Source organism: Bufo bufo, chromosome 4, assembly GCF_905171765.1.
Source record: "Bufo bufo chromosome 4, aBufBuf1.1, whole genome shotgun sequence".
In the NCBI taxonomy this organism is placed as follows: domain Eukaryota; kingdom Metazoa; phylum Chordata; class Amphibia; order Anura; family Bufonidae; genus Bufo; species Bufo bufo.
In genome coordinates, this window is record NC_053392.1 from 117,694,694 (window position 1) to 117,713,643 (window position 18,950).

Here is an 18,950-nt window from a genome sequence, read left to right on the forward strand (position 1 = left end):
GAAAAGGGCGCCATAGAAGTGAATGGGTCAGCATCTAATCCGCAAAAAAACGGATCCGCATTTTTGCGGATAGCATACGGCCGTCTGAATGAGCCCTAAGAGATTAAAGAAAGAAATGGATCTTATGATTATAAGGCCCTAAGTTTCTTCTAAAGAATGTTGTTATTATTTCTGCTTGCACTCCTACTTAGTGGATGTATCGCGTTTTCACTTTTCACCCAAAATGTTGAGAGACTAAACTTCGTAAAGATGAATCAGGCGTGGATCAGCCAGGATTTCCACATGCCAGTGGCTGATGCATCAGACTAGGTTATTCTGGGTGTCACCCCAAAACATTTTGAAAAAACACCCTTTTCTTCTGGCCACCTGCTTCAGCCACTATTCTGATGCTGCCACCTGCCTGATGCCACACACCTACTGCCATGTTCTCCTACTGCCACTATCTTGTGCTGTTACTGCCATTGCTGTCGCCCCCCACCTCCCCACTCTGTGACGGGACCACTATGTTGACTCCTTTAGCTGTTGCCACCCTCTGTGACAGGGCCACTAGTGTCCTTGTTTGGTCTTGTTGACATCAATTTGTGAAATGGATGTCATGAAAATAAGGCCCTAGGTTTCTTCTAAAGAATATTATTATTATTTTTCCTTGAACTCATACTTAGTGGATGTCTGCTCTGGAAGTTTTTTTGTTATTGAGCCGCTTTCAGATGAGCGGGCGTCACGCTGCAGAATCACAGCCCAGCACCCGGCCTGAACTCACAGCAGTGCCGGGGTCACATAGCATCATATTGATTTAGATGCTATGTAACCCTTAGAGGTCTGGAATGTACTGCATTATGCCAGCATTATGTCAGTGTTATCCAATACATTCCAGACCTCTAAGGGTTACATAACATCATAAATCAATATAATGCTATGTGAGCCCGGCAGTGCTGGGAGTTCAGGCCGGGTGCTGGGCTGTGAGTCTGCAGCGTGACACCCACTCATCTGAAAGGGGCCTTAGTAACCCTAATGACAAGCTGATAACAAGGTCTCCTGTTGGAACCCTCTGCTTTAGTTGTAATTTATGGCAGAACGCCACAACAACTGTTCAGTTTCCTCACAGCACCCCCATATGAGAAAGGAAGAATTACACAATCCTCATTGACTATAGTTTCTCACCTGGGTCCTCGCAAGTAGGGGGTGACTGCCCAGGTGCAGCTCTTGTACCCTGTATCTCTTTACCATCTTTGGAAACACACCAGCAGTGTCCGGTGCTGCCATGACACTGCTTTGGTCTGTAGTCTCCTTTTTCATCACAATCCGGTACAAACGCTCCTAATATTGGTTTCACTGCACCAATAACTTTCTGTCGTTCTTTTATGCAGGATGTTTGAGCTGATATGACAAATGTAGAAAAACAAATAATAATGATGTGTGAATAAGGGCTCTTTCACACTTGCGTTGTTCGGATCCGGAGTGTACTCCATTTGCCGGAGGTGCCTGCCGGATCCGGAAAAACGCAAGTGAACTGAAAGCATTTGAAGACGGATCCGTCTTCAAAATGCGTTCAGTGTTACTATGGCACCCAGGAAGCTATTAAAGTCCTGGCTGCCATAGTAGTAGTGGGGAGCGGGGGAGCAGTATACTTACCGTCCGTGCGGCTCCCGGGGCGCTCCAGAATGACGTCAGAGCGCCCCATGCGCATGGATGACGTGTCCATGTGATCACGTCATCCATGCGCGTGGGGCGCCCTGACGTCACTCTGGAGCGCCCGGGGAGCCGCACGGACGGTAAGTATACTGCTCCCCCGCTCCCCACTACACTTTACCATGGCTGCCAGGACTTTAGCGTCCTTGCAGCCATGGTAACCATTCAGAAAAAGCTAAACGTCGGATCCGGCAATGCGCCGAAACGACGTTTAGCTTAAGGCCGGATCCGGATTAATGCCTTTCAATGGGCATTAATTCCGGATCCGGCCTTGCAGCAAGTGTTCAGGATTTTTGGCCGGAGCAAAAAGCGCAGCATGCTGCAGTATTTTCTCCGGCCAAAAAACGTTCCGGTCCGGAACTGAAGACATCCTGATGCATCTTGAACGGATTTCTCTCCATTCAGAATGCATTAGGATAAAACTGATTAGGATTCTTCCGGCATAGAGCCCCAACGACGGAACTCTATGCCGGAAGAATGCAAGTGTGAAAGAGCCCTAATATAGAACTAGTATGCAGTCCATCCACTGATTTAATTGCATATTCTTCAATTTGCAGAAGTCGCTTTAACCCCTATTTTCTCATTTGTTTTAAAGAGGTGTCCAAAACTAGTGACTTCCTCCCTCTTCGTTACTTTAAAATGCGACAACAACCAAAGTAGACAAATAATTATATTGTAGCATTATTGCAGTGGCATTTTTTAACACTAAAAACTACCTATAATAATGGAGATGCAGGATGTAGAGGTTGTGAGAGTAAGGCAGGGTAAAGTACATTCTTACTAGAGATGAGCGAATCGAAGCTGACGAAGTGGAATTAGATCCAAATTTCAGGAAAAATTTGATTTGCAACAAATGCGAATTTCCTCACGCTTCGTGGTAATGAATCACAATTTTTCCTAAAATGGCGGCTACAATGGCGGCTTTTCGTGTGAGGACATAGGGCAAGGAACTCTGGGAAGGCGGGCTGACCCATAATGTCATGCATGCAGCCAATGAGCAACCATCCCTGTGATGTCACAGACCTATAAATACGGCGGCCATCTTAGAGTCAGACATTTTCCAGCGTTTAGAGTGCAGCGACAGATGTGAGAAGGCGCTAGGGACAGCAATTGGAAAAACTTCTATGTTTAAAAAAAACCTGAAAAAACTATTTATAAGTGCAGGGAAAGGATAGGGAGGAATCATTTCACAGCATCTTAGCGCTTGGAGAGACGTCAGAAGGCGCTAGGGACACTGCCAGAAAAGCGATTTACAAGTGCAGGGAAAGGATTTGGAGGAATAATTTCACAGCATCTTAGTGCAGGGAGAGATGTCTGAAGTCGCTTGGGACAGTGCTAGAAAAGCCTCATTGTGAAAAAAAAAAAGCGATTTACAAGTGCAGGGAAACATTATTTTGGGATCCAAATAGCCATTATACAGCTCTGGCATTTTAGCAATTTATTCTTGTAATTGGGGGTGCAAGTGCTATGTTGAAAAGTCTTTAGTGGCTTATATCTGTGGAAAAAGAAAAATATATACACATTTCACTTCTGCAGTTATTTGTGTTGAAAGAGTTTAGTGGCCTATTTCAGTACAAAAAGGAAAAATATATACACATTTCACTTCTGCAGTTATATGTGGTGAAAGCGTTCAGTGACCTATTTCAGTACAAAAAGGAAAAAAATATGCACACTTCACTGTTGCACTTATTTGTGAAGGAGTTTAGTGGCCTATTTCAGGACAAAAAAGGAAAAATATATACGCATTTTACTTCTGCAGTTATATGTGGTGAAAGCATTCAGTGTCCTATTTCAGTACAAAAAGGAAAAAAAATATACGCACTTCACTGTTGCATTTATTTGTGAAAGAGTTTAGTGGCCTATTTTAGTACAAAAAGGAAAAATATATACGCATTTTACTTCTGCAGTTATATGTGGTGAAAGTGTTCAGTGTCCTATTTCAGTACAAAATGAAAAAATATATACACACTTTACTGTTGCATTTATTTGTGAAAGAGTTTAGTGGCCTATTTCAGTACAAAAAGGAAAAATATATACGCATTTCACTTCTGCAGTTATATGTGGTGAAAGCGTTCAGTGTCCTATTTCAGTACAAAAAGGAAAAAAATATACTCACTTCACTGGTGCATTTATTTGTGAAAGAGTTTACTGGCCTATTTCAGTACAAAAATGAAAAATATATACGCATTTTACTTCTGCAGTTATATTTGCTGAAAGGGTTCAGTGTCCTATTTCAGTACAAAAAGGAAAAAAATATACGCACTTCACTGGTGCATTTATTTGTGAAAGAGTTTAGTGGCCTATTTCAGTACAAAAAGGAAAAATATATACGCATTTCACTTCTGCAGTTATTTATGCTGAAAGAGTTTAGTGGCCTATTCCAGTACAAAAAGGAAAAATATATACGCATTTCACTTCTGCAGTTATATGTGGTGAAAGCGTTCAGTGTCCTATTTCAGTTCAAAAAGGAAAAAAATATACACACTTCACTGTTGCATTTATTTGTGAAAGAGTTGAGTGGCCTATTTCAGGACAAAAAAGGAAAAATATATACGCATTTCACTTCTGCAGTTATATGTTGTGAAAGCATTCAGTGTCCTATTTCAGTACTAAAAGGAAAAAAATATACGCACTTCACTGGTGCATTTATTTGTGAAAGAGTTTAGTGGCCTATTTCAGTACGAAAAAGGAAAAATATATACGCATTTCACTTCTGCAGTTATATTTGTTGAAAGGGTTCAGTGTCCTATTTTAGTACAAAAAGGAAAAAAAAATATACGCACCTCACTGGTGCATTTATTTGTGAAAGAGTTTAGTGGCCTTTTTCAGTACATAATGGAAAAATATATACGCATTTCACTTCTGCAGTTATATTTGTTAAAAGGGTTCAGTGTCCTATTTCAGTACAAAAAGGAAAAAAATATACGCACTTCACTGGTGCCTTTATTTATGCTAAAAGCGTTTATTGGCCTATTTCAGTAAAGAAAGAAAAAAATATATACGTACTTCATTGGTGCACTTATTGTTGCGAAAGTGTTTAGTGGCCTATTTTAGTAAAGAGAGAAAAATATATACGCACTTCACTGGTGCATTTAGTTCTGCTAAAAGCGTTTAATGGCCTATTTCAGTACAAAAACAAAAATATATTCTCAGTTCACTCCTGCAGTTATATGTGTTGAAAGCGGCAGAAAGAAAAATATACACGCACTACACTGTTGCATTTATATCTGCTAAAAGCGTTTAGTGGCCTATTTCAGTACAAAAAGATAAATATATTCTCAGTTCACTTTTGCAGTTGATTTGTGGCAAAAGCATTTAGTGGCCTATTTTAGACCAGAAAGAAAAATATATTCGTTGCTTTTAGGGGTGTTTTAATTTGGTTTTAATTTATTTAGTTCAGCTAAAAGTATGTCAGACAGAGAAGTGCCAGGCCATGCACAAATGAGGGGAAAAGGCTTAAATGTTTCTGGCGCAGGCAGAGGTCGCAGCAGAGTAAGGGGGTGTGGCAGCAGGAGTCGCAGCGAGAGGCCTGAGCTCCCGGTGTCATCTAGCGGGCGTGTCTTGACCAGCAACCCAGCAGTTCTTAATTGGTTAACTCGGTCATCCACTTCATCCCAAGTGACATCAGACACCCCCAGCCAACAGTCGGTTGGTTCGTCAGACACAACCCTTAGTTGGCATGGCCCGGGAGCAGGCCCTGTGCCCTCACCTGTCCTCAACCTGCCTCTGTCCTTTTCTGTTCCCTCAGCCAGAGAAGTTATGTATGCTGTGGGCTCAGTACCACTTTACAGCGAGGACGAGCTACTAGAGGACAGTCAGCAACTACTGATGGAGGAGACATCCACAGCTTCCTCCGCTAGGTGGGAAAGTAGTGATGAGGAGAGTGGTGTGGGAGCTGGTGTTGCGAGCGGTCAGGCTCCTGACCCAGAGACCTTTGAGGAGGACATCAGTATGCAGACACTACTCGATGGTGATGAAGCCGATCGCACTTGGAGCTGGGTGCAGAAGGGGCTTCATCATCATCAGGAGAAGAGGGTGGCAGCTTGCTCGTTAGGCAGTGGCAGAGCCAGCAAGGTGGTAGCATGGCTGGGAGTCAGCAGGAAGGCAGTAGTGGGAGGTCGGGAGCCAAACGTGCCTGTGGTAGGCCACCTTTTTCACAGTAGCCTAGCTGCCCGGGAAGTAGTGGTGCAGGGGTTCACGGAGGCAGTGGTAGTAGCAGTCATTCAGTGCAGACTGTTGGGGGGAAAATCACCTACTCGGCGGTGTGGCAGTTTTTTTTATTAAGCTGCCTGAGAAGGTTAACGTGGCCATATGTAGAATATGTGGGCAGAAGGTTAAGCGTGGCCAGGGTACCAATGTTGGCAATACGGCCCTGTGTCAACATATGCAGCGTCGGCCATGCAGTGGACTGGGCTTCCGCTGCATCACTCAGTGGCACACACCCGGTTTCAGCTAGTGAAGGCTCCACCACCTCAGCTGAAGGGAGCTGTCTATCATTCCCATCTTCTACTGGTCCAGATGCTCCTGCTCCTCCTATTCCTCACCAGTCATTCCTTCAGCAATTGATCACCAAAGCGATTGGCAAGAGACAGCAGTATGAGTGCACATATTCAACGGTGCAAAAGCTGAACGTGCTCCTGTCCAAGTTGCTGGTGCTGCAGTTCCTCCCTTTCCAAGTGGTGGACTCTGCACCTTTCAGAGAACTGATGGCTTTTCCTGAGCCGAGGTGGACAGTCCCAAGCCGTCATTTATTTGCGAAAAAGGCAATAGCAGTCCTGCACAAATATGTAGAACAGAAGGTGGGCCAGTCATTGAGACTCTCGGTGTCTGCCAAAGTGCACGGCAGCGCCGACATGTGAAGCTGTAACTACGGTCAGGGACAGTACATGTGCTTTTGGGCCCACTGGGTGAATATGGTTCCTGCACAGCCACACCAGCAACTTGGCCAGGTCACGCCGCTTCCGCCTCCACGTTGTCACGCCTTTGGTCCTGCCTCTGCCTCCTGATCCTCCACCATGTCCTCAGCCTCCACTGCAGGGACAAGTCACAGTGCCCCACCAGCATACCACATATGCACGGCATGGCAGTGTCATGCTGTTCTGCACCTTGTTTCCCTGGGTGAACGGAGTCATACAGTAAAGGAGCTGCTCGGTGTCCTTCGTCAAGAAATCAAATCCTGGCTTTCATCCCGACAACTCAAAATTGGAACCATGGTGACCGACATCGGGAAGAGCATTGTATTGGTGCTGCATCAAGGAGGGCTGAGCCTTGTGCCCTGCATGGCACAGGTGTTCAATCTGGTTGTCAAGTGGTTCCTGAAGTCTTCCACCCATCTGCAAGACATCCTAAAATTGGGCAGGAAACTTTGCATGCACTTCAGCCACTCGTACACAGCAAATCACACCCTCCCTGAGCTGCAGCTGCAGAACAGCATCCCCCAACATAGGTTGATATGTGACGTTTCCACCCGTTGGAATTTCACCCTCCATATGTTGGACCAACTATACGAACAGAGAAAGACAATCAACGATTTCTTGATGATGCAAGCGGATAGGAGTACTCCCGTGTGTAACTTCAATGTCAGCCAGTGGCAGCTCATGTGTGACACCTGTCGTTTGCTCAGGCCCTTTGAGGACACCACGTTATTTGTCAGTCACCAGGACTACGGGCTGAATGACATCTTTCCACTGCTTCTTGTTCTGGAACAGATGCGGGTAACAATGGCTGGTCAGGGGACTGAAGACGTGGCGACTAGATCTCACGGCCACATGAGCCCTGTGGGGGCTGAACTGGAAGAGGAGGAGGAGGGGAAGGAGGACATTGGAGCACAGGCAATGTGTAGCCAAATGGGTGTTTTTTTTATTCAGGGGACAGGAGAGGAGGAGCAGGAGCAGCCAGAGGAGCTCCAGGGCGATGAGGAAGATGAGACAGAGGACCCAGACACACTGTGGCAGTATGCAGTAGAGATGGAGGCAGGGAGTCCCTCCGAGTCACTTGCCTGATCCATGCTCACTTGCTTGCGTAGTGACAGTCGAATTGTCAACATTCGGCAGAGGGATGACTACTGGCTCTCCACCATATTAGATCCACCTTGTTGGACCCTCGCCACCGGTCCAGAATGGGGGCCTTTTTTACACCCACTGAGAGGGAGGACAAACTGAACTACTACAGAGACATCCTATGTAGTCAGTTGACCGCTGCCTATCTGCGCCATCATCCATCCTCTCATAGGTCTGGCCGGGGGGGGGGGGGGCCGTCTGCGCTTACGTTCCACTGCCATGGCTTCTGGGGAGGGGTAAGGTGGCAGGAGCAGTACCAGCTCCATCAGCAACAGCCTGAGTCTACAGTCGCTGATGAGTAGCTTTCTTCACTCGCACAGTGAAGAAACTACTCACCAGAAGCAGCAGGTAGACCTGGAGCAGGACCTGAACTAGCAGGTGGTGGCATACTTGGACAGCACCACCCAACTCACATTGAAGATCTGCTGGACTACTGAGCAGCATAACTGGATTTGTGGCCGCAACTAGCAGAGTTTTCCCTGGAAAAGCTGTCCTGCCCGGCCAGTAGTGTGGCATCAGATCGGGTGTTTTGTGCGGCGGGGGCCATAGTTACCCGAAGAAGAACTCGCCTACCCACCCAAAATGTGGAGAGACTGACCATTGTCAAGATGAATCAGGCGTGGATCAACCAGGATTTCCAACCACCAATTCCTGATGCATCATCCATGGTGCCACACCAACACTTTGATAAAAGAGACCGGTTTCTTCTGACTACCTGCCTCAGCTATTACTCTGTTGCTGCCACCCGCCTGATGCCACACATCTGATGCCAAGTGCTCCTTCTTTCAGCCACCTTCATCAGCGGGTACTGGAATTTCCACCCACCGCCCCACTCTGTTACTGGGTCACTTTGTGGTCTCCTGATGCAGCTGCTGCTTCCATCTCCACACTATGTCAAAATTCACCGAATTATTCTGAAAAATTCGGTTCGATCAGAATATATTTGTGGCGAATTACGTTAAAAAATGGCTATGTCCTGGCTGCAGAGAGCCTTTCGTGGTGTAGAACACTGTGCCTTGTAGTAACATGCACAGAGAGTCTGCTTTGGTAGTGAAATAATACTGTGAGTCCGTATGAGACGCAGATGACAGGCGTCGCTCTTAGAATCACTGCATGCTTCACTTATTAGGGCAGTTACGGGGCCAAAACTGACCAAATAACTCAAGTATGAACTCAGCCTTACAGGTTGATGTTAGCGCCAAGAAGAAGCGCACTCCTTACCGTCACCATCTGATTCCACATACAGATGTAGCAGCGGTAACACACACACTCTTAACTCAAATTTCTTAACTCATCGCGTTATCTTGAAACAAAAGAAATTGAAAAGCAATTGCTTAACACATTTAGTTGCATTTAGTTTAAATAACATGTCTCATAAAGCATGTGTGTTAACCCTGCTACATTTCAGTTATTTGGTCAGTTTTGACCCCATAACTGACCAAATAAGGGAAGTGTGAACTGATTCTAAGGCTGGATTCACATCATGTTTTTCAAATCCTTTTAATGTATACAAAAAACGTATAGGTTAAATGGATGACTCAGACTAATGCTGTATAGTGGCACACGTTCACGATAGAGTTCCATTGTAAAAAATATATGTATACATTTTTTATACCGAACTGTGCAGGATACAAGAACGTGGTTTGCTGCATTTTTGTATCCTTTATTTTGTAACATATACATTAAATGGAGGAATAAAACGTGATGTGAACACACCCTGACAGTGATGCCTGTCATACTGATGCATAGTGAAGCTAAGTTCACACCTGAGCGTTTTACAGCGCGTTCCTACGCGCTGTAAAACGCACAACAAGGAGAAACCAATGCTTCCCTATGGGAATGGTTCTCACCTGGGCGTTTTACAGCGTGTACGATCGCGCTGTAAAACGCCCGACGCTCAAACAAGTTCTTGAGCTTCTTTGGGGCGTTTTCTCACGCGTTCCCATACATAGACTTTCGGGAACGCGCGACAATGTGTGTTCGCTTGTCTCTGTATGCACGCTTGTAAACGCCCGTACAATCGCGCATACAGAGCGCTCCTTTCAGAACGCTCAGGTGTGAACCCAGGGTAACTCTTTCATTACCACAGCGGACTAGCGAAACTTTGATTCACTCAGCACTACTAAACATCCGGTCTGTGATAACAAGATGACTGCTGAAAAGGGATCTGTACAGACTAAGAAGTCATGCCTATTGTTAGACTTAGTGGCCAGTGCGAAAATTGCAGGATTTTAGGATTTTTGATTGTCAAAAATTATTAAAAAATATCTTTAACATAAAAGTTTGATTTAAATAATATGTCATTTTCTGATGACACATTCTCTTTAGTACTTGTCATAGTGTTAAAATAAGGAGTGGGATGGTGAACATTTCAGGACTGAAGTTAAATATAAGCTTAAGCAAATTTTTCACCATTCTTATCTAGAGCTCCACGTGTTATCCACCAGGAATTTCTTCACTCTTTTCATAAACACACTAAAAGTGATCAGTACTACCATGACACTGCTGGGCGTGGAGCCATCCTTTTCATTACACTGTGATACAAACTTATCCAATAGAGGTTTCTATCCCTAAGAAATTTCTGGTATTCTTGAAGGGTTTTCAGCAGATCTTCGGATTTTTTTCAACCATATTTTTACCCTGGAGGACTGTGTTATTTACCTGCCCACACTGCCTTTAAGAGCACTACAGAAGGACCTGGAAAATGATTCAGCTTTTCTGAAGGCCAAGTCCTGGTTTCATTTATATAAAATGGGGGCATTGAATATTTGGAATAGAAAGTGAAAATTTGGCAATAGATATCATTAAAGGAAAAAATGGATCTTATGAATATAAGGCCCTAAGTTTCTTCCAAAGAATAATGTTATTTTTTTACTTGCATTCTTACTTAAAGTGGATGTCTGCTCTGGAAGTTTTTTTGTTATTAGTGTCCCTAATGAAAAGCTGCTCACAAGGTGTCCTGTTGTTGGAGCCCTCTGCTTTAGTTGTCATTTATGGCAGAACCAACACCAACTGTTCAGTTTCCTCACAGCACCCCCACATGGGAAAGGAAGAATTACACAGTCCTTATTGACTATAGTTTCTCACCTCGGTCCTCACAAGTAGGAGGTGACTGCCCAGGTGCGGCTCTTGTACCCTGTATCTCTTTACCATCTTTGGAAACACACCAACAGTGTCCGGTCCGGAAGTTTCTTTTGCTATTAAGCCGCTTTCAGACGAGCGGGTGTCACGCTGCAGAATCACAGCCCAGCACCCGGCCTGAACTCCCAGCAGTGACGGGGTCACATAGCATCATATTGATTTATGATGCCATGTAACCCTTAGAGGTCTGGAATGTACTGCATTATGCCCTCATTATGTCAGTGTCATCAAATACATTCCATAACTGTAAAGGTTACATAGGATCATAAATCAATATAATGCTATATGACCCCGGCAGTGCTGGGAGTTCAGGCCAGATGCTGTGCTGCGAGTCTGCAGCGTGACACCCGTTCATCTGAAAGGGGCCTTAGTATCCCTAATGACAAGCTGATAAAAAGGTCTCCTATTGTTGGAACCCTCTGCTTTAGTTGTAATTTATGGCAGAACCCCACAACAAGCGTTCAGTTTCCTTACATCATCTCCACATGGGAAGTAAAGGTAGCTGATGTCATGTGCCTGCGCCGCCTACATCATTCATAAAGTAGACGGCGCAGGCACGTGACATCAGTGAGTTACGGCCCTGCTCTGCCTGCTACAGGAAATTTAGTAAGTAGTACAGATGGGGCTGGGGATCAGAACTTTAATTAAAGTTATTATTATAAAAGGTTTAGACATTAAGGAAGTGAGTAAGCGGCGGGGCCGGAGTACAGTGACCGCACCAGCCCCGCCACATTTGCATGACACCGGCCCCTCCTCCCTCCCCCTCCAGCTGATACATCGCAGTCTGCGATGCTGCAGCATCGCAGACTGCGATGTAAAATGGCAGCATTCGCCCCATAAGACGCAGGGGCATTTCCCCCACTTTTGGGCGGGGAAAAGTGCGTCTTATGGGGCAAAAAATACGGTACCTAAATATTTTTTTATCTCTTCCAATGTTGGATGTGAAGCTAGTTATCTTTTTGCAAGTTGTAAAGAGATTTATAGTATTCAGCAATTTCGTTAGTAATCTCTATTGGGTTGGAGGTAGTAACTCCAGGTGATTTCGTTTTTAGGTGATGTATTCTATTTTTTGTTCTTATTCCCCTTGCCTTAGTGGTCATTAATCTGGTGGGTTTATTGAATTCTGTGTAGTAACTAATTTTTGTTTTATTGGTCTGTTTTATAAACTGTCCAACTAAGAGTTTGTGTAATTTCAGCTTTTCTTCTCTTAGGGTCAATTGTAGGGTAAGTGAAGTGTTCATTTTGTGTTGTTTTTCCAATTTTTTTTATGTTTTCTAGGGTTTGTTTTAAATCTTGTTTTTTTTTGCCTGTTGTATTTCGCTGATTGTTGAATTAAAATGCCTCTGATATAGGCTTTTGCTGCAGTCCAAGTTATCAGTGGGTTCTCTACCGAGGGGATATTTATTGTGAAGAACTCTTGGATTAGGTCTTTAATTTTTTTATTGATCTCTGTGTGTGACATTATAAACGTGTTATTCCTCCAACTATATGTTTTAGTTGGGTAAAGGGGATTTTTTATTGTTAGTGTCACCGGAGCATGGTCTGACCAGGTTATGTTTCCTATCGAGCACAAGATAATGTCTCGCAGAGTCAAAGCTTGTGTAATGAACATATCAATGCATGAGTATTAGTTTCTGCTTGCTGAATAGTAGGAGTATTCTCTTTCTTGATTGTGGAAGCATCGCCATAAATCATATAGCTCTTCCTCTTGTAGCCAGTGTTTTATAGTGATCCTATTTTTCCTAGGATGGTTGGTTGCATCTATACATGCATCGTTTACTGCATTGATGTCTCCGCAGATAACCAGTGTATCTTTTTTAACTTTAGCTAGTTGTTTGGTAATTTTTTTGAGGAAGCTGATCTGCCCTACATTGGGTGCATATAGGTTAGCTAATGTAAAGATTTTATTGTTAAGCTCACAAACTGTGATAATGTATCACCCTTTCTTATCAATAATTGAGTCGAGAAGTTTGAATGTTACAGAATTTTTAATGGAGGTTAAAACTCCTGCAGTTTTTTTCTTATTTGTTGCTATGAATATTTGTGAGAAGTTCAGGATTTTTAAGTCAGGGTGGTTATCCTTCTTAAAATGCGTCTCTTGAATACAGACTATGTCTGCATATATTAATTTTATTTCCTTTTTCAGGAAAGATCTTTTATGTGGACTGTTTAGTCCTCGCACATTTAGGCTAGTGAAGTTGAGAGACATGTTCTTTCCCTACGTCTCAGTGTAGATCCAGATATTAGGGCAGACTAGATCATTCTGGGTGCCACCCCAAAACATTTTGAAAAAACCCCCTTTTCTTCTGGCCACCTGCTTCAGCCACTATTCTGATGCTGCCACCTGCCTGATGCCACACACCTACTGCCATGTTCTCCTACTGCCACTATCTTGTGCTGTTACTACCATTGCTGTCGCCCCCCACCTCCCCACTCTGTGACAGGACCACTATGTTAACTCCTTTAGCTGTTGTCACCCTCTGTGACAGGGCCACTAGTGTCCTTGTTTGGTCTTCCATCACTTCGTGAAATGGATTTTATGAAAATAAGGCCCTAGGTTTCTTCTAAAGAATAATGTTATTATTTTTCCTTGGACTCCTACTTAGTGGATGTCTGCTCTGGAAGTTTTTATTGCTATTAAGCCGCTTTCAGATGAGCGGGTGTCACGCTGCAGAATCACAGCCCAGCACCCGGCCTGAACTCCCAGCAGTGACGGGGTCACATAGCATCATATTGATTTATGATGCCATGTAACCCTTAGAGGTCTGTAATGTACTGCATTATGCCGGCGTTATATCAGTGTTATCCAATACATTCCAGAACTGTAAGGGTTACATAGGATCATAAATCAATATAATGCTATGTGACCCCGGCAGTGCTAAGAGTTAATGCCAGATGCAGTGCTGCGAGTCTGTAGCGTGACACCCGCTCATCTGAAAGGGGCCTTAGTAACCCTATTGACAAGCTGATAAAAAGGTCTCCTTTTGTTGGAACCCTCTGTTTTAGTTGTAATTTATGGCAGAACCCCACAACAAGCGTTCAGTTTCCTTACATCATCTCCACATGTAAAGTAAAGAATTATACAGTCCTCATTGATTATAGTTTCTCACCTCGGTCCTCGCATGTAGGGGGTGACTGCCCAGGTGCAGCTCTTGTACCCTGTATCTCTTTTCCATCTTTGGAAACACACCAACAGTGTCCGGTGCTGCCATGACACTGCTTTGGTCTGTATTCTCCTTTTTCATCACAATCCGGTACAAATGCTCCTACTATTGGTTTCACTGCACCAAGCACTTTCTGTCGTTCTTTTATGCAGGATGTTTCAGCTGATAAGACAAATGCTAAAAAAAAAAATATAATAATAATCATGTGTGAATAATGTAGAACTAGTATGTAGTCCATCCACTGATTTAATTTCATATTCTTCAATCTGCAGAAGCCGCTTTAGCCTCAACTTTCTCCTTTGTTGTAAAGAGGGATCCAAAACTAGTCACTGCCTCCTTCTTCATTATTTTAAAATGCAACCAAAACTAAAGCTAGGTGGTGGAATACTTGGACTGCACCCTGCCATCCCAGATCCAAGATCCCCTAGACTACTGGGTGGCAAAACTTGATTTGTGGCTGCATCTGGACAAGTTTGCCCTGGACAAGCTTTCCTGCCCAGCCAGTAGTGTGGCATCAGAGTGGGGGGCATAGTTACCCCAAAGAGAACTCGTCTTTCCACCCAAAATGTTGAGAGACTAACCTTTGTAAAGAAGAATCAGGCGTGGATCAGCCAGGATTTCCACATGCCAGTGCCTGATGCATCAGACTAGATCATTCTGGGTGCCACCCCAAAACATTTAGAAAAAACACCCTTTTCTTCTGGCCACCTGCTTCAGCCACTATTCTGATGCTTCCACCTGCCTGATGCCAGACACCTACTGCCATCTTCTCCTACTGCCACTATCTTGTGCTGTTACTGCCACTGCTGTTGCCCCCCGCCTCCCCACTCAAATATAATAAATCAATATAATGCTATGTGACCCTGGCAGTGCTAAGAGTTAATGCCAGATACTGTGCTGCGAGTCCGCAGCGTGACACCCGTTCATCTGAAGGGGGCCTTAGTAACCCTAATGACAAGCTGATAACAAGGTCTGCTTTAGTTGTAATTTATGGCAGAACCCCACAACAAGCGTTCAGTTTCCTTACATCATCTCCACATGTAAAGTAAAGAATTATACAGTCCTCATTGATTATAGTTTCTCACCTGTGTCCTGGCATGTAGGGGGTGACTGCCCAGGTGCAGCTCTTGTACCCTGTATCTCTTTACCATCTTTGGAAACACACCAACAGTATCCGGTGCTGCCATGACACTGCTTTGGTCTGTATTCTCCTTTTTCATCACAATCCGGTACAAACGCTCCTAATATTGGTTTCACTGCACCAAGCACTTTCTGTCGTTCTTTTATGCAGGATGTTTCAGCTGATAAGACAAGTGTAGAAAAATAAATAATAATCATGTGTGAATAATGTAGAACTGGTATGCTGTCCATCCACTGATTTAATGGCATATTCTTCAATGTGTAGAAGCCGCTTTAACCTCAACTTTCTCCTTTGTTGTAAAGAGGAATCCAAAACTAGCGACTGCCTCCTTCTTCATTACTTTAAAATGCAACCACAACTAAAGCTAGGTGGTGGAATACTTGGACTGCACCCTGCCACCCCAGATCCAAGATCCTCTGGACTACTGGGCAGCCAAACTTGATTTGTGGCCACCTTTGGCCAAGTTTGCCCTGGACAAGCTTTCCTGCTCAGCCAGTAGTGTGGCATCAGAGTGGGGGGCATAGTTACCCCAAAGAGAACTCGCCTTTCCACCCAAAATGTTGAGAAACTAACCTTTGTAAAGATGAATTAGGTGTGGATCAGCCAGGATTTCCACATGCCAGTGCCTGATGCATCAGACTAGATAATTCTGGGTGCCACACCAAAACATTGTGAAAAAAGACCCTTTTCTTCTGGCCACCTGCTTCAGCCACTACTCTGATGCTGCCACCCTTCTTATGCCACACACCTGCTGCCATGTTCTCCTACTGCCACTATCTTGTGCTGTTACTGCCATTGCTGTTGCCCCCCACCTCCCCACTCTGTGACGGGACCACTATGTTAACTCCTTTAGCTGTTGTCACCCTCTGTGACAGGGCCACTAGTGTCCATGTTTAGTCTTCCATCACTTCGTGAAATGGATGTCATGAAAATAAGGCCCTAGGTTTCTTCTAAAGAATAATGTTTTTATGTTTCCTTGGACTCCTACTTAGTGGATGTCTGCTCTGGAAGTTTTTTTGTCATTAAGCCGCTTTCAGACGAGCGGGTGTCACGCTGCAGAATCACAGCCCAGCACCCGGCCTGAACTCCCAGCAGTGACGGGGTCACATAGCATCATAAATCAATATAATGCTATGTGACCCTGGCAGTGCTAAGAGTTAATGCCAGGTGCTGTGCTGCGAGTCTGTAGTGTACGGGGACTGTAATGCCCGTCACTACAAAAGTGTCACTTGGTGTGCTGTCGTCCCTCCTTAATCATGGGAAGTTGGTATATGTCAGTTTTATAAAATGTCATGTAATGCAATGCTATGTAATTCCCTGTTACTGTGAAACTTGCATGTACAGGCCTGCTAGGGGTGTCATTCCAGCTCTTAGTCAGTAGAGGGAGCTAGGGAGCCCTAGTTTATATAAGGCCCAGTCAGGGAAGTGAAAGGCAGACGGAGTCTAGTGTCTGTAATCTACAGTTGGAGATTAGACAATGTCCGAGACAAGTCCAGGCCTGAAGCCTGCGGTCCAGGAGAAGATTTCCTCCTGAATTCCCATATGCAGAAACAGGAATATCTTAGCTAAAGAGCCTGAGGAAGCAGAGAGAGAGACAGAGGCAAAAACTCAAGAAAGCAAGAGGTACTCAAGATAACAGAGGAGGTACTTTATGAAGCTAGAACCAAGGATATATGCCAGAGCTAGGCTATTGGGCCTTGGGGAAGATATGCTACATTCCAGGATCAGTCAGAAATAGAGTGCAAGCTCCTGTACTGCAAGTCCTGTGTTTAACACTCTGTAATCACCTTGCTCAATCTGTATTGCCTGCATCAACCGTATTGCAAAATCGACTGTATGCCAAGGAACTGCGATTCCATTATTGTCTCTGCATAAAAACTACTAAAGTTGGAGTTCTGTTTTAATACCACGTGTTCCTCAAGTTATTCCTGCTATCAGCAAACGGCGTGCCACCGTTTAACTGGCACTGGCGTCACGAACATTTTCCTACCATCACCTGCCTATGCAGAGAGTCAGCCGTCTCAGGTTAGTGTTTATTGCACTACTACACCCAGGAACACATTTCTACACACAACTTGAGTACGCTGCACCTCTCTTTTGGCGTCACGAACAGGATACGCACGCTTTATAGTGCAAGAAGCGTGAACTTTGTGCCTTATACAGTTGCCCTGTGACCAAAGTGACAAATTGTCTGTTTATTTAAAGTGGACTTTGTGAACTGAAAATCATACCCAAAGTGTTCCTAAAACCTCTAAAAAGCGCTGTGCAGTGTTGCGCTACCAAGAGGAAGGAAATCGCCACATTGGAGTGTGGTTTTGTGGACTTTTTACAATCCTGCTTGCTGTCAGTGAATAGACAGCGTTTCTTGCTAAAGATGGCCGCTGAGCTTCCTGAAATAACTGCTGCGTCATCTTCATCCCGAAAAGGCGGGAAAAATTGGCGCCTTTCTGAGGAAATAGCGGGAAGGAGTTCAAGGTCAGGCGCCACTGCTTATCTGGACATTTGCATGTCGGCCAGCATGGACTCCGCCTTCCCCATACTGGAATACCTGGGGGGCGGCCTCCCAGTGCAATGGAAGGAGCTGGCTGATCTTATTGGCGCCACCCTATCGCTCTCCAGAGAAGGATCGAGCATGTTGGAAAGTGAACAGAGCGTTGCTGCAACGTCCGCACCTGAGATTGCAAAGATGTCTGATATTGGTGTAGAGCCAGAGGAGGCTCCACCGGCCTACTCTCCGGGACCGGAGAAACCCGCCTGCCGCCCAAGGGAGAAAGAACCAGAGCCCTGCTATGGCTCGTGGAGAGACTTTTTTCAGCCCTCTTTCAAATGGTCCTCACTAATGGCGGAGATCCGGGAGGCCGCTATAAAGCGGAATACCAAGACCAAGATCTACTACGAAGAGTTGACTAAGACTATCCATGAAAGACACACCAACACCCAACCCCGCCTGGAAAGGAGAAAGGGAGTGGTGGTGTCCTTTGACAAAACCCGTGGCTACGGGTTCATCCAAGACTATCTGACTGGCAGAGACCTATATGTGAATAGAAGGTCTGTCAAGAGAGACTACCTCCCTTCCTATCAACACAGCCTCCGTGAGGGAGAGGAAGTGGAGTTCACCCCTGCCGAGAGCCTGAGAGGCCCTTATGCGACTGCTGTGACCCGTCCCAAGCGAGAACCTGAGGACTGGGAGGCAGAAGAAGGAGAAGACTACTCTGGCTGCGAGCGGGAACCTGAACGCTCTCCAGAGCCGGCCCATCACGCCTTTCAGGAGCGGAGCTCCTTCATTGGGCCTAACGTCTTCTGGCAGCCAACCGTGTTGGAGAAATGGGTGAGCCCCTATCCTTCCCCCGAGCTGCCTCGTCGGGAGAAGACCATGCACGAGATGGAGCATTTAAAAGGACTTCAAAATACCTTCAAGAACATCCGGATGGGTCGGAGACCAGACGCATCGCCAGAACCTGCAGAGGCCGAGTCCGCACCATCGGTGACTGTACCTGCGCCGGCGGCGCCAGCAGATGACAGCGACTCTGACACGGGGAGCATCGGTGAGCAGATTGTCCGGCTGGAGGAGAAGTTGCGGGAGCTGCGCAAGATCGCGACCGCCAGGATCCAGACGCCGCCAAAGAAGGACGAGGTAAGGGTGCTTGTCACCACCCGTAGACCACCTTCTGCTGCCACCGCTCCGTCAGTGCCCCAAAGAAGACCCCCTGTTGCTGTGAATTGCTGCACAGAGCCCACAGGACCGCTTGAGACGGC

The 18,950-nt window shown here is 45.3% G+C and overlaps 1 protein-coding gene across 39 annotated transcripts in view; it reads right to left on the reverse strand.

Annotated features, from left to right (window-relative positions):
* The window catches only part of LOC120997603 (saxiphilin-like), a 390,951-nt gene that overhangs the window by 94,668 nt on the left and 277,333 nt on the right, over positions 1 to 18,950 (reverse strand). For 31 of the 39 annotated variants that reach the window (XM_040427730.1, XM_040427728.1, XM_040427745.1 and 28 more), the window contains 3 exons: positions 15,128 to 15,363; positions 14,000 to 14,225; positions 1,162 to 1,386 (listed from right to left, as the gene is read on the reverse strand). The exons of 1 other annotated variant lie outside the window; for it this stretch is intronic. In XM_040427730.1, coding sequence (XP_040283664.1) covers positions 1,162 to 1,386; positions 14,000 to 14,225; positions 15,128 to 15,363 — 687 coding nt within the window. Of the gene's footprint in view, positions 1 to 1,161; positions 1,387 to 2,828; positions 2,838 to 13,999; positions 14,226 to 15,127; positions 15,364 to 18,950 lie in introns of all 39 variants that reach the window. 7 more of the 39 variants (XM_040427742.1, XM_040427711.1, XM_040427703.1 and 4 more) reach the window with 6 other exon arrangements.